This window comes from Panthera uncia, chromosome F2 (assembly GCF_023721935.1).
Source record: "Panthera uncia isolate 11264 chromosome F2, Puncia_PCG_1.0, whole genome shotgun sequence".
In the NCBI taxonomy this organism is placed as follows: Eukaryota; Metazoa; Chordata; class Mammalia; order Carnivora; family Felidae; genus Panthera; species Panthera uncia.
Genome location: NC_064812.1, coordinates 48,630,469 through 48,645,598, shown reverse-complemented (window position 1 = coordinate 48,645,598; position 15,130 = coordinate 48,630,469). Strand labels below are relative to the sequence as shown.

The window sequence follows — 15,130 nt, the reverse complement described above, 5'->3', positions numbered from 1 at the left end:
GATGCTTAACCGACTGAGCCACCCAGGTGCCCCCATTCATGTCACACTTTTAAAAAGGAGTAAAAATGATACTCAAATCTTGAGTATTTCTGCCTTTTTCTGCTTTATTTGAACAGTTATAGTAAGGACAAATGTGTGGTGCTTTGAGATGTACATATCATAAAGTACAAGGAAAACTTCTCAAGGATTAAACACGAAAGTAGGGAGGTGTGTCCTGTAACTTAAATGTCATAATGGCTGAAAGTAAGGGTTTGGATACATTCATTAAGAAACCAAGTCTGTAGAGAAGAAAAATGCTTTGCATAAACTTCCAATTTCCCACCTGTTACACATTTCAAATACTAGCTTACGTGTAATTCTCCATATTCTTTCACGAGCAAGGAGCCTATGATTCTGACCTCCCTCTCTCTCTGCCTTCCCTTTTTGTCTTTTTTGTTAGTTTGTCCTTTCACTCATCCTTATACCATTTGTTAACAGATGTTTGTATTGCAGCTACCGTAGACAGATGTTTATTTTGCAGGACACTGCCTGGTGGCTGGGTATGCACACATCAGAGTTTCTCAACTTCACACTGTTGACATGGTGGGCCAGATAATCCTTTGTTGTGGGTGGCTGTCCAGTGTATTGTATATTCCTGACCTGTACCCACTAGATGCCAGTAACATCTCCCTTTCCCCTGGCTGTGACAACCAAACATAGCTCCAGATGTTGCTAACTGTCTTTGAAGTGGGGGGCAAATTTGTGTCCAGTTGAGAACCACTGACGTGTATCAGTAATAATCTCTAATCAAAGATATGCCGTCCTACCCCACTCAGAATTTCCCATTATTAACACCTTGCATTACTGTGCTACATTTGTTAGAATTAATGAACCAGTATAAATACGTTATTGTTAACTATAGTCCATAGTTGACATCAAGGCTCACTCTTTGTGTTGTATGGGTCCTGTGAGATTTAAGAAATTCATGTTGTCATGGACCCAACATTACAGTATCCTGCAGAATTGTTTTACCACTCTCCAAATCCCCTGTGCTCCATCTGTTTATCCTTTACCCCACACTCCTAACAACCACTGATCTTTTTGCTGTCTCTGTAGTTTGGCCTCTATAGTTGGAATCTTCTTTCACTTAGCAATATGCATTTAAGGCTCCTCCATGTCTTTTTATGGCTTGACGTCTCATTTCTGATACTGTCAAATAATATTCCATTGTATGAATGAATGTACCCCAATTTTCTTACCCATCTTGGTTGCTTCCATTTTTGCCATTATGAATATAGCTGATATAAACATTCATGTGCAGGTTTTTGTGTGGACGTAAGATTTCAACTTAACTGGATTGAAAACCAGGACTGCTTTATTATATAATAAGAGTATGGTTATTTTTGTAAGAAACTGTTCAAACTGTCTTCCAAAGTGGCTGGACCCTTTTGTTTTCCCACCAGCAATAATGAGAATTTCTCATGCTCTGCTTCCTTACCAGTATTTTTACCAGTTAATTATTACTTTTTTTTGCAGTGCTGAATCTTCCCATCCAGAGATATTTTATGTGCCTCTCCATTCATTCGTGTTTTAAAATGTCTCTTAAAAATGTTTTTTAGTTTTGTTTAGATAAGTCTTGAGTGTAATTTTGATGTTGAACTTCTATCTGGTCGTTGAGCTAATACATTTTGGTCAAATTAATTGGGTACTAATAGCTTTTCAGTTGACTCTTGTGAGTGTTCTTTTTTTATTATTTTTTTTAATGGATCAGTTATTAGGGTCTTTTTAAGAAACTTAGAACACCAATTTGTGAGGGTGAACTCCATTTGTGAGAGAAAACACAGAACGGATATAGCCCTGAAGCTAAGGGACAGCTTTGATTTGTGGGAGCATTTGCGAGTCTGCAGCTTTCTGATCAACTCTGTGCTGTTCTGTAATCTCATATTTCCCTTTCTCCATGTTGAAGATCTCACCTTCCTGGTGTCTGGGTTTACTCAGCCGCTGCTTCTTGAAGTAAGCATCAGTGAGATGTTTTGGGATTTTCACACTGCTGATACTAGTTTTGGAGGAGGTGGCAATGACAGATTTCTGGTGTGCTCTACACAGAGGAAGTCGATTGAGGGCCAGAGGTCCGATCACAAGTAGCAAGCCACTGCTCAGTCACTTCAGGAAAACCACCCTCTTGCCTCTGTGGAGCACAGTGAAGGTGATCAAAATGAACCCAGGAGTGATGCTAGCTTGCATTTTCCTCACATGCTGACTGAAAGGGTTGTTGTTGTTTTTTGTCGTGGCTCAGTAGCTTTCCAGGAACATCTTCAGTAGGATAATACCTAGGCACTTTGTGAATTTTAACCACTCGGGTACCACCATTCCTGTTACCACCAACTGGTTTTGTGACAGTAGCAAGAACCTTCTCCTTTTTCTTTTCAACTCTGTATTTAGCTGCTGAATACTTCTTCCTCTTGTACATGGCCTTTCATAGCTGATCAGGAATATCTGCCAATTCCTTTGCCTAGGCCAGGGTTTTTGGCTGCAGTGGGGCTTCCTTTTCTTTGGCATTTTAGCCCTGAGGTTACTCTTCTTAACCTTGCACTAGTCTGACCTTCTTGGCTTTGATTTTTTTTCTCCTTAGTGTTTGGCTTCTCGGCTTTTTTTGCCTGCCATCTTGCAAGATGGGTCAGAGATCCTGTCGAGTGTTCTAAATAAACTTATCCTCTGTGAGTGAGCATTTTATTTCCAGTATTTTTCACTTCTTGTCTTAATGCATCATCAAAGTAATCAGCAGTATTGGAGTGGTGGTTGTGATCTTCCTTGTTTTGTTCCTGACTTTAATTTGTTCCTGACCTTAATAGAAATTCTTCTAATATTTTATAGTTAATATACGATGCTTACTGTGGGTTTCTGGTAATCTAGACTATTTATTTTTCTTGATTCCTCTTATCAAGTGTTTTATCAAGGTTTTATTGAATTCTTTTTGGTTTGTATTGAAAATAGTCATGGCTTTTATCTTTTAATATGTTAGCATAGTCAATTTCCTAACATAATATCCTAATATTGAACCATCTTAGAATTTATTGAATTTCAACTTTAGGGTTAACTTACCCTTACAAGAGTAAACTAAGAAACTCCTTTTTACTCCTTGTTACTTTAAATAACATTGAGAGTGATCTGTTCATTGAAGGCTTCATAGGATTTTCTCAGAACACTAAGTGAGCCTTGTGCCCTTTGGTGGAGTGCTATGATCTTTCATCACCTTTTCAATTTCTACTCTGATGAGTCCTTTCTTTCTTTTTATTTTATTTTTAAAGATTTTATTTTTAAATAATCTCTATATCCAATGTGGGGTTTGAACTCAACCCCAAGATCAAGAGTCACATGCTCCACTGACTGAGCCAACCCATGATGAGCCTTTTCAATTTTTCTTTCTCTTGACTTAGATTAGTTAATATGGTTCAGACTTACAAAGTTGTATGTGGCATTCCTAATGTTATTCATATTATATATTCTTTATAAAACTTGGAAAGGTATATTTCATGGTTTCTCCATATTACTGGTAAGAATTCATCTGAAGCATTTGTTAAAAATACAGATTCCCAAACCTTCCTTAGAGATTTCCCCTAGAGATTCAGTAAATCTAGAATGGGAACTGAGATCTATACTTCCAACAAGATCCCAACAGGATCCCATTTCTTATCAGTAAGTTTGGAAATTCTGATCTGTTTTATTGGTTTTTAAATTCCTTCTACCATTGCCCCCCACCCCCAATGGACCCTCAGCTCTGGAATTGAGTGCTAAGCTCATTTATTGCCATTCTTTCTTATATTCGTGGATACTTGTTAGGCTTTGTCCAATAGCCTTTGATACAAGTGTTTTCATTGCCATTAATTTCCCTAAAGTCTATAATTTCATTATTTCCTCTTTAACTCAATAATTATTTAGTTTATCTTCTAAGCATATTGATTGTGAATTGGGGGAGAGTACTATCATTTTTATGGACATAAAAGTATCCGTCTTCTGGGGCATCTGGGTGGCTTAGTGAGTTAAGTGTCTGACTCTTAATCTCACCTCAGGTCATGGTCTCACAATTTGTGAGATTGAGACCCACATTGGGCTCTGTACTGACAGCTTGGAGCTTGCTTAGGATTCTCTCTCTCTCTCTCTCTCTCAAAATAAATAAACATTTAAAAAGAAAGTTACCAGTTTCCTCACCAGTAAAGTGGAGATAATGCTGGTATCTGTCTCAGCATAGTTCTGTGAAGATTATTACATAAGATAACCCTTAAAAAGTGTTTAACAGATTCTGCCAGACTTTCAGTAAACATTTTAATAAGTTGTATTTTGTATTGCTTGTTTCTAGTTTTATTGCATTGTAATTAGAATGTGGCCTCCTTATTATATAATGGAGGATTTTCCTTTGGTCTTTTATATTGGTTTTCTAAAAATTCTCAGCGTGTTTGGATGGAATATGTACATAGTAGAAACTCAAAGCTACCTCTCTGTAATTTAAGTCAGATGTATTGTGTTATTAAATTTTTCATATAGTTAATATTTCTACTGATGCTCTTTAATCTGCATAGTTTTGGGAGAGGTATGTTCAGTTCATTTCTTCCTCTATGATTTGTCTTTAATTTATTGATTCAACAAGTATTTATTGTGTTCGTATGCAAAGCATTTTTAACAATTGGGAAATGCAAGAGTGACAAAGTTTTTGTACCATTCTGAACTTAAAGAAATGAAAACAAATAAAATGATTTCAGAACATGAGAAATAAAACAGGTTAGGGTGTGGTGGAAACAACAGTAAATAAGGTACTCAAGCACTGCCTCAAGTACATTCTGAAGTTATAATTGGGCATGCACTCTAAATGATAAGAAGCCAGTCATGAGGTATTAGGAGGCCACAGTAACAGCAAGTGCACATCCCTTAAGTGGGAAGGAGTTTGCTATTCAGGGAACAGAAGGAAGGCCATCATGAGAAGTCAGGCATAACTGTGGAGCAGATTAACGTAGTCATTGTCATAGGCTGTGGTAAAAGAGTTTGGAATTTATTCTGGTGGTAATGGGAATCCACTGATGTGTTTAATTAGGGGAATGAAAAAATCTTACATGTTGTGAAAAAGATTACTCCGAGCCGTCATTTGGAGAATAGCTTGTAGCTGGACATGAGAAAAAGCAGCAGACTAAAATTAGGAGGCTGTTGATAGTAGTAAAAGCAAGAAACGATGGACCAGAAGGTAGTGGTACAGATGGAGAGAAGAGCTGAGAGCACTCACCTGCTGTTGAATTATTGTAGGAGAGGAGTTTTTGCCTTGAACAACTGAACAGTACTCTTTAATATCTCATTTTATTCCTCTCTAACAGTTCGTTTTTGTGTGCTGTGTTTTAGTATGCAAAAGATTTATGACTTTTTTCTTGGACTGGATTATCTTATCTCAGTTATTCCTCTTTTCCCATTTAGTGTTATTTTGCTTTGAAAAGACTGCTGCTAACTAAGCTTTTTTGTTTTTGGAAATTAATTTCTGCACTATTGAAGAGTAAATATTAAATGAGGTAATTATTTAAGTGAGCATTATATAAGAGACACCAGAAGTTAGCCTCTCTATGCACGTTCTTTTTTCATTTCACTGTGTTATCTAATAGTATTTGGTACAGGGTAACTGTAAATACTTTATTTCTTTTATGTATTTTTTTTCCCCCAAAGCCATTCTCTTCCTCATATTTAGACAGTACTTGACTCATTCTCTTATTATTTTGTGCTTACCATTCAATTCCTTTTAATAGTACGCTTTCCACCATTTAAGTCTTCCCTCTGAAGATGCCATTACCTTTAATTAGGTCTCCCTTCCCCATTTCAATTAGAACGTTATGTGGAATTTTCTAATACGTTTTACTCAATAATCTATGTCTCTTTCCAGTTTTAATTTGACTTCACTTTAATAGTGACACATAATTGAAATGCTTTGATCACATTTAAAATGAACATTAAGGGGCTCCTTGGTGGCTCAGTCGGTTAAGCATCCGACTTTGGCTCAGGTCATGATCTCATGTTTTGTGGGTTTGACCCCTGTGTCAGGCCCTGTGGTGACAGCTCAGAGCCTGGAGCCTGCTTCAAATTCTGTGTCTCCGTGTCTCTCTGTCCCTCCCATGCTTGCATGTGCTCACTTGCTCTCTCTCAAAAATAAATAAAAACATAGAAAAAAAATTTTTAAATGAACATTAAGAGGGTGCCTGGGTGGCTCAGTTGGTTAAGTGTCCGACTTCAGCTCAGGTCATGATCTCATAGTTCGTGAGTTTGAGCCCCGTGTTGGGCTGTGTGCTGACAGCTCAGAGCCTGGAGCCTGCTTCAAAATCTGTGTCTCCCTCTGTCTCTGTTCCTTCCTCACTTGCACTCTGTCTCTAACATTAATAAAACAACCAAAAAATTTTTAAATGAGCATTAAATTGTATTAGTGGATCCCAGTAGTGAGTCATTTCTTTAGAAGGTGTAGAATGAATTTCTGTATCTTCTGGCAGTCCACTATAGTACTATCTAAATGCCACTGTTTCCCCCCATTGACATTTTTGATATTAGCTACCATTTGCATAGGAGAAGGAGATTAAAAGGGATCTTTAAAAGTTTTTATATATATAGGGGCACCTCGGTGGCTTAGTCGGTTAAGTGTCCAACTCTGGCTCAGGTCATGATCTTGCAGTCCGTGAGTTCGAGCCCCGCGTCAGGCTCTGTGCTGACCGCGCGGAGCCTGGAGCCTGCTTCGGATTCTGTGTCTCCTTCTCTCTTTGCCCCTCCCCCACTTGTGCTCTGTCTCTATCAAAAATTAATAAATGTAAAAATTTTTTTAAAAGTTTTTTATATAAACCATGCAGACTTTCAGAATTGATCATTTGGAAAAAAAAAAAAAACAAAAAACATGTTATCCTCATACTGGTTTTTCTTTTCCTTAAGTTAAAGTTATTAGTGTGTGTGTATACAATTTACCCTTGAACAGTAAGGATTGGAACACCAACATCACCCCCCCCCCCAACAATTGAATGATTTTGTATAACTTTGGACTCCATCCCCCTCCCTGCCGCCAGGTTTTGACTACTAATTGCCTATTGTTGACTGAAGCCTTACTAGTAACATAGTCAATTAACACATATTTTGTAGATCTGTTATATACTGTCTTCTTACCATACAGTAAGCTAGAGAAAATGTTAAGAAAACCAGAGAAGGAAAAAATACATTTACAGGTTTGTACTGTTTTTATTGGAAAAAAATCTACACATAAGTGGACCTGTGAAGTTCAAACCTGTGTTGTTCAAGGGTCAACTGTATTCTTAAATTTTTATTATTTATATATTCATCCCTAAATATAAGCAAGAAAAAATATAATCTGCCTTATTTATTTTCATCAGTATCTGATACATTACTCACCATCAGTTAGGTACTGAATCAGTGTAACTGGTGAGTTGTTTGCTTTGTCATTTCCTGATAGTTCATCTTATTGATTTTCTCTTTTCAGTTAATGGAGAATCATCCTCATCTGCACCAACTGATAACGCTTCCACTATGGATACTGTAATAGTATCTGAAGAAACCGCCTTGTCTTCAAATTGCACTAATACTACTGTTGAAGATCCTCCAGTTCAAGAAATAATGACTTCCTCAGAAAACAGTGAATGTATTCTCTCTACTAGTGCAGCATTTGGATCTGAAGCTAGAAGTACTTTAGACCCTGCCACCTCTAATTCTGGAAGTAGTTCTGCTTTTGAGGCAGCCAAATTAAGACAGCCAGATGGCTGTGTGGAACCTGTACGGCAACAGTCTGGAAATGCCAACACAGAAACCTTGCCATCAGGGTATGTTAAATATATTTTTTAGAAGTTTGACTTAATTTGAGTAGCAACTTTTTGATAATACGACTCTTGAATGTGTATGTAAAATTTTTCAGTTGTTTAGTAATTTGAAATCAAAGCTGGAATCTGATATACAATTTGTGTATTTGCCACAAAGTACTTTTTAAAACTAAGAATGCTCACTTATGAAATATGTGCATTATAAAGGGAAAAGAAAAAACCTAGGGTTAGTTTGCAGGACACTCTTGATTTGATTCTTGGTTTATTTTTACTTTTAGATAAGAATGATCATAACACTATGTAATTACCTCAGTTTTCCAGCTTCCTTTATGGTCTGCTCCCCAGGCCCCAACATAGCCATCCTTTTTCTTCGTACTGAGTGCTGGGGAAAGTCACTTAACCCTGCTGATTAGCTCTGTTACAAACTCAGGTTTTCATTGCTGCTTAATAATTCTTAGTCTCTTTTAAATTTCCCATTGCAATTATTCAGCTTCCCAAGATTTCCTTTAAAGAGTATTCTGTGTGTGTGTTCCATTTGGTCACCTATTCCAGCTTTACTTAACATGTTTTTTTGATTCTTTTCTTGGTTCTGATGATACTAATATTACTGAGTCTTTCTTTGTCTCTGACTCCAAAAAGCTTATTTATAGTGGCTCAGACTTGTAAACATATATGCAGTACAATTTGACAACACTGTACTAGAAGTATGGACACAGCACTTTCCTACACAGCTTACAGCAGTTAGAATGTCTTCTCTTAGAGATATTGAAACTGCACTTCTAGAAGGTCTTATTGGCCTCATTTTGTCACCAGTCACTGTGTTCACAGCCCTGTCTTATTTTCTGAACTGTTTTTCTCAGTGCTCTCTACTGGCTCATCTGATTTTGGTCACTGCCTAATCGTGGTTCCAGACTTTGGTCTTCTGCCTGTGCTTCTTCCTCTTGGATCTCACACTGTCCCAACTTTATTAAATCTGTATGTCCAGGCCAGACCTTGTTCTGAGCTTATTTTCAGCTACTTACTTACAATCCCCTCTTGTTTCCTGCCAGCATTTCAGACTGTACAGTATCTTCCTTCTCTCTCAAAAATTTCTCATTGTCCCTTTGTTTTCTATCTTTGGCAGCCTAGTCATTTATCCTCATTTCATATGTCTGCCACTGTGATATATACATGTAAGAAGCTGTTCTATTAACCTCATGGTCTGATAGGAGGATAAAGATAAGTAAACAGCAACTATATAGTACAGTTAAAGCCGGGCTAGAGGTAAGTTTAGCAGGCTGTGGGTGGGAATATATACAGAGAGAGCTTGCAAGGGAGTAGCTTACACTTTTGAGATCAAAGAAAACTTTTAGGAAGAGATGACCCTTAAGTGGATTCCTGAAAGAGGAGTAGGAGTTAGCACAGCAATAATGGAGGCACCGATAATGGAAGGCTGACTGCATGTTCAGATCTCTAGCATTTACAAAAACGTGTAAGTGAAGCTCAGGAAGTAGTATTTTGTTACAGTTTGAGTTCAGCATTTGAGGAAGTGACCTATGTAGCACTGAAGAGTAAATAATCCTATGAAGAATTTTGTTTGCTTTTCTAGGAGTGTGGGAGTTTTTCCTTGAAAACTGTGGATAAACATTAATGAATTTTGAGCAGGGGAGTGGCAGAGTTATGTTTGCATTTTAGTTAGGTTATTAATTCTAGCAGTGGTATAGATAGATTAGGAGTTAAGGAGACAATTGGGGTGCCTGGATGGCTCATTCTTTTGAGCATCTGATTCTTGGTTTCAGCTCAGGTCATGATCCCAGGGTCATGGGATTAGCCTCGCATCTGGCTGAGCATGGATTGTGCTTTGGATTCTCTCTGTCTCTCTCCTCCTTTCACATGCACTCTATTTCTAAATTAAAAAAAAAAAAAAAAAAAAAGAGTTGAGACAAGTAAGTAAAGATAGCAGCCAGACTGTTTTATAAATGAGAGAAGCAGGGGGGTACCTGGGTGGCTCAGTCGGTTGAGCGTCCGACTTCGGCTCATGTCATGGTCTCACACTCCGTGAGTTCAAGCCCCATGTCAGGATCTGTGCTGACAGCTCAGAGCCTGGAGCCTGCTTCAGATTCTGTGTCTTCCTATCTCTCTGCCCCTCCCCTGCTCATGCGCTCTCTGTCAAAAATAAATAAACATTAAAAAAAAATAATAAACGAGAGAAGCAGGCATTATGATTTAAAGTGATAATAAGTATATATATTTAATTTTGTGGGGGCCAAATAAATGCTTCAGCATGTCTGTAGCTATCATGTGATCTTTGTGGTAACCTATGTGATTTTCAAATTGCAGGTTGCAACCCATTAGATTATGATCAGCATTTGAACACATAATTTAAGTAAATCAATATAGACAAGAACAGAAAATACTGAAAAAGTATTAGGTGTAGTAAGAGCAAACATTTCCAGAAAGTTTATTTTTCTGGTGTGTGTTTGTGTGTATAAAATCTGTAGGGAAATAGCAATCTAGTACACACAGATGTTCATGTAAAACATATTTCTTACTCTGTTAGCTGTCATCAGAAAAGTTTAGAAGTTATTAATCCAGGTGAGAAATTAAAAGAACCTGCAGTAAGAGATGCTAGTCTCTTAGGGTGATGATAAGATGTGTCCTGGTAGTTAGTTGTAAGGAGGTAGAAGAAAAGAAGAGTGGAACCAGGGTTGATTCCTCTGGCTTAGGCAGTATTCTTTGTGTAACTGAGTTAGCAGTTTTCAAAACTACGTCGTTTCTCTTTCCTCAAACATCTTAGTTCCTGTATTTCCTCTCTTTGGTAACTTGCTCAGTAATTGAGATAACTACCAGTGGAATCAGAGTGCCTGGAATCACGAGTGTTCTCAAGGAACAGTGTTCCATCCTGGAGATGAATTTTGAGTGTTATGCCAAGCATGATCTCACCCAAAGACCTTTGCATTTGCCCAAACTTTTGTGTGGAGTGTTATACCTCTGATATCTGCACGATTCATCCAGGTCTCTGCTCAAATGTTATCTCATTATAGGGGTCTTTCCTGATTTTCTCTGTTTAAATCAGGCCCCTCTGCACCTATCCCTTTACTTTGCCTTATTTTTTCCTAACCTTTTCTTAGGAAAATTTATAAACATGCAGAAAACTTTAAATAATTTTTCAGTGAACATCCCAATGTCTACCACTGCATTCTGTAATTTACATTTTACCCTATTTGCTTTATCTCCTATCTCTGCCTCTCTCTATCCATCTAATTTTTAAATGTAGTTCAATAAGTTGCAGACATCAGTACATTTAGTTCCCTCAGTACTTTAGCTTGTATGTCATTAACTGGAGTTCAATATTTGTGTAAAGTTTTTTAGGTAAAGTTTACATAGAAGGACATGCCCAAGTCCTAACCATACTATTTTGATGGGTTTCAACAAACACATACATCGATTAACCCAAATCCTTACTAAGATTTCAGATATTACCATTACCCCAGAAAGTTCTCTAAAGTACCTTTTTCAGTCAATCACCGTTCTGATTTTTTTTTTCCACTATAGGTTTTAGTTTTTCCTGTTACAGAATTAATATAAATGAAATCAGTGTGAACGCTTTTGAGTAGGGTTCTTCTAATCAGCATAACTTGTGTTATGTTAATCACCACATGACACATATTTGTTTGTTGTCAATTTTCTTTCCACTAGACTAGAAAGGGCTTAAGTTTGCCCGTTTCAGTATTCTTTGTACCCAAAACCATCCCTGCTATGTAGCAGGTACTTGATAAATACTTGTTAAATAAGTGAGTTAGTGCTTGATTAAATGATTTTCAGTGAGTGAACAATTGGGCAAAAGCCCTGGCTTGTAAATGCTTCTGAGGAAATGATTAACAAGGTCAAAAACTACTGAAAAATTCAAGTAAGATAAGAACTGAAAGTCACCAATTGAATGTAACTACAAAGAGATTATTTATTGTTGACCTTTGACAAGCAGTTTCTGGGAAATAGACCTGTATTCAGAGTGCTGTGTGATGGAGTGAATGGGAGGGGTAGAAGTGTGTCGTAAACTTTTAAGGAGTAAGAGCTAGTGGACACAGACAAAGAGGAATGTTTGGGGGAAATTGCAGGAAAAGATACAGAGCTGAGGGTCAGTTTTTCTTTCATAAAAGGAGAGAGACTTTAAAGTAGTGAGCTTCTGATGGGTAGGAGTTTGTGGACATAGGTTAGCAGTAGAGGAGAGAGGTAACCATTCTTCATGGTTTATGAGTAGGCAAGTCTTACTATCTACCCCATTATACAAGTTTGAAATCAGCAGTTATTCAAGAAGTAACTAAATTCTCTTATTGTAATATATTTCACAAAATTCTTCCACATTTACTTATTGTTTTAAAGCAAGTTCCTTGTTCAGTGGTAGGTTTGGAAATTTTATATACAATGTCTTAGTGAGACTATATCTAAATACTAGAAAGGAGAGTATTATGGTTGGGTGAAGTGTGGCATTTATAAATTAGCACCTAAATCTATGAAATTAAAGAATTCTATTGAGAAGTCTTATTCAGCCAGGTAATTTGCACTTACTGGGAAGTATTCATGAATTTTCACTACTGGGATGTTCTGATCTCTTGCCAATTCCAGCCCACCACTTGTATATGACCCACAGGCACAGCTCTAGTGGGCTGTCACTGTGAGTCACCCAGACCAATCCAGAATATCACCCTTTGCTCTGTACCATCCTTTCTCCCCACCAATACCTTCTTCTGTCCTTGCTGCCCAATGCCTTAGTCACCACCTACACATTGGGGACTCACTTGTGACAACTGCCATGCCCCAAGAGGTGGAATCTCACTTTGGGAGTGACAGCTCAGCAAGTTGCCTCCCCTTGGACTGGCTGCTAGGAAAATGAGGTGCGGCCACGACAGGAGTTTTTGCTCTTATTATGTAAGTACTTACAAATATTATTGACTTTGCCTTTTCACCCACAAAGCCTAAAATATTTACTCTCTGGCACTTTACAGAAAAAATTTAAGAAAGGTAAATTCTGTTTAGAGCAAAAACACTGAAATCTGGAAGTGAACCCGTTTTGGAAAAATTAAGAACCAGTGGCTAGCATTATGCTTGGAACGTGAGTGCTTACTGAGTATTTGTTGAGTGTTAAGTTGGGAATATTTGCAGTTTATCCGAGATAAACCTAGAAAAGGACTTCGTAGCCCATTATATAGATGGAATACTTGGTTATGTTTATTTTTTCCCTCAATCTTAAAATTTGTTTCTGATCACAAAGCTAAGACATGACCAAATAAAATACTTAAGTCATACAGAAACACTCAGAGAGTGGTGTCTATATTTTATTCCGGTAGTAAATATTTGAGAGCTTCTCTGTATCAGACTTTATTCCAGGCCTGGGATATTCAGAGGGCCAAGAGAGCCTAAGACTCTGCTGCTGTGAAGGGTGTGTAACAGCAGGCTGAGCAGCTGGGGCCTTGCATACATAACCTACTCAGTAATGTCATATAGTGACAGATTCTATGAGGAAAGATCGAAGTAGGTGAAGAGGTTAGAGAGTAACTGTGTAAATTACTGTTTTGCATACATTTATAGAATTATTTTAAGAAACTGGTATCACATTCTACATGGTGTTTTTCAGTTGGTTTTTATTTATTTTTTCAAGCTTTCATTTTAATTCCAGTTAGTTAACATATAATATAATATTAGTTTCAGAAAGATTTTTTTTTAAGTCTATTTATTTATTTTTAGAGAGAGTGAGAGCACAGGAAGGGTAATGAGAGACGGAGGGATAGAGAATCCCAAGCAGTCTCCTCACTGTCAGTGTGGAACTCGAACCCATGAACTGTGAAATCATGACCTGAGCTGAAACCAAGAGTCAGATGCTTAACTGACCAAGCCACCCAGGCAGCCACCCTTTTTTAGAAAGATTTTTTTTTTAAGTCTATTTATTTATTTTGAGAGAGAGAGCTAGAACGCAGGAGTGGGAAGAGAGAGAGGGAGAGATAGAGAATACTAGTTTCAAGTGTAGGGTTTAGTGATTTATCACTTACATGTAACACCCAGTGCTCATCACAGTAAGTGCCCTTCTTAGTACCCATCACTCATTTAACCTATCCCCCCACCCACCTCCCCTCCAGCAAACCTTAGTTTTTTCTCTGTAGAGATTTTAAAAAGGGACTGAAAGCACATCTCATACTCATCAGAATAGCATTAGAGTTCTTAGAATCAATGCAAAAAGCTGTTAAGCCAACTTAAAATGCTGAGGGAAACTAAATGCAACCTGATTTCTGTAATCAGCCAAACTGTTGAGTGTGTGCACAGAATAAATACATTTTCGGATATTATTGGTTTCCAAAGTTCATTTCCTGTGTATCCTTTGTTAAGAAGCTACCAGGACTCGTGTTTCTCTAAAATTAGCTACTGAGGGGTGCCTGGGTGGCTTAGTCGATTAAGCCTCTAACTCTTGGTTTCAACTCAGGTCTTGATCTCGCGGTTTCCTGAGTTCGAGCCTCACGTTGGGCTCTTCCCTGGTGGTACAGAGCCTGCTTGAGATTCCCCGTCTCCCTCTCTCTCTGCCCTTCTCTCACTCATGCTGTTTCTGTCCCTCTTAAATAAATGAACTTCAAAAAATAAATAAATAAAATTAGCTACTGAATGTGAAAGGCATGGGCTTCAGATCTCAGGTGTCTGATAGAAAGGGAGTGAAAGGAATCACCAGCATGATGGTAAAAGGGGGCCCAAGATGGCAGATGTGCCACAGGCTTCTCAGTTGGCCAGACAGGATCAGCAGCTCATTGTGAGGCACAGCTGTGATTGGTAAATACCTGATGAGCCTGAATATTTTGAGAGGACATATATACAGGTGGAGAAGTTTTGGGAGTGAAATTAATAAATACATAGAAACTAAGAAAATGGGAAGAAAGGAGACAAAAGAAATATTATGTTCCATGACTTAGCTGTCAGGAGAGTTTTACATCATATAAGGGAAGGACACAATATGTGTGTATGTGGAATGGTCAAAGGAGGGTAAGTGTTACAGTGTATGTGTAGATGGATGCAGGAGAGAGACTTCAGCTGAATCTCTCATAGTGAGAAATCAATATACAGTGTTTGAGATGAAATCTAAAATAGTAAAATAAGCTTATTAATATAAAAAGAGGTAAATACTAAAAGAATTGGCTGAAACAGTTGAAAATGTTGCTTTTGTGGAATGGAAAATGAAGTTAAGGGGACAGTAGGCACTGTTTTTTGTAGTGAGCCCTGTAGACTGTATGTGTGAAGGTGTATGTATATCATTATACAACTATGAATGTATAAAATTATGTGAAAGTATGTATAAT

At 37.7% G+C, this 15,130-nt stretch overlaps 1 protein-coding gene and 1 pseudogene across 6 annotated transcripts in view; one reads left to right on the top strand and one right to left on the bottom strand.

Moving 5' to 3' along the window:
• The window catches only part of WWP1 (WW domain containing E3 ubiquitin protein ligase 1), a 134,029-nt gene that overhangs the window by 77,999 nt on the left and 40,900 nt on the right, over positions 1 to 15,130 (top strand). For all 6 annotated transcript variants that reach the window (XM_049633183.1, XM_049633182.1, XM_049633184.1 and 3 more), the window contains one exon: positions 7,481 to 7,817. In XM_049633183.1, coding sequence (XP_049489140.1) covers positions 7,481 to 7,817 — 337 coding nt within the window. The remainder of the gene's footprint in view (positions 1 to 7,480; positions 7,818 to 15,130) is intronic.
• On the bottom strand, positions 1,503 to 5,828 carry LOC125924897 (60S ribosomal protein L6-like; annotated as a pseudogene).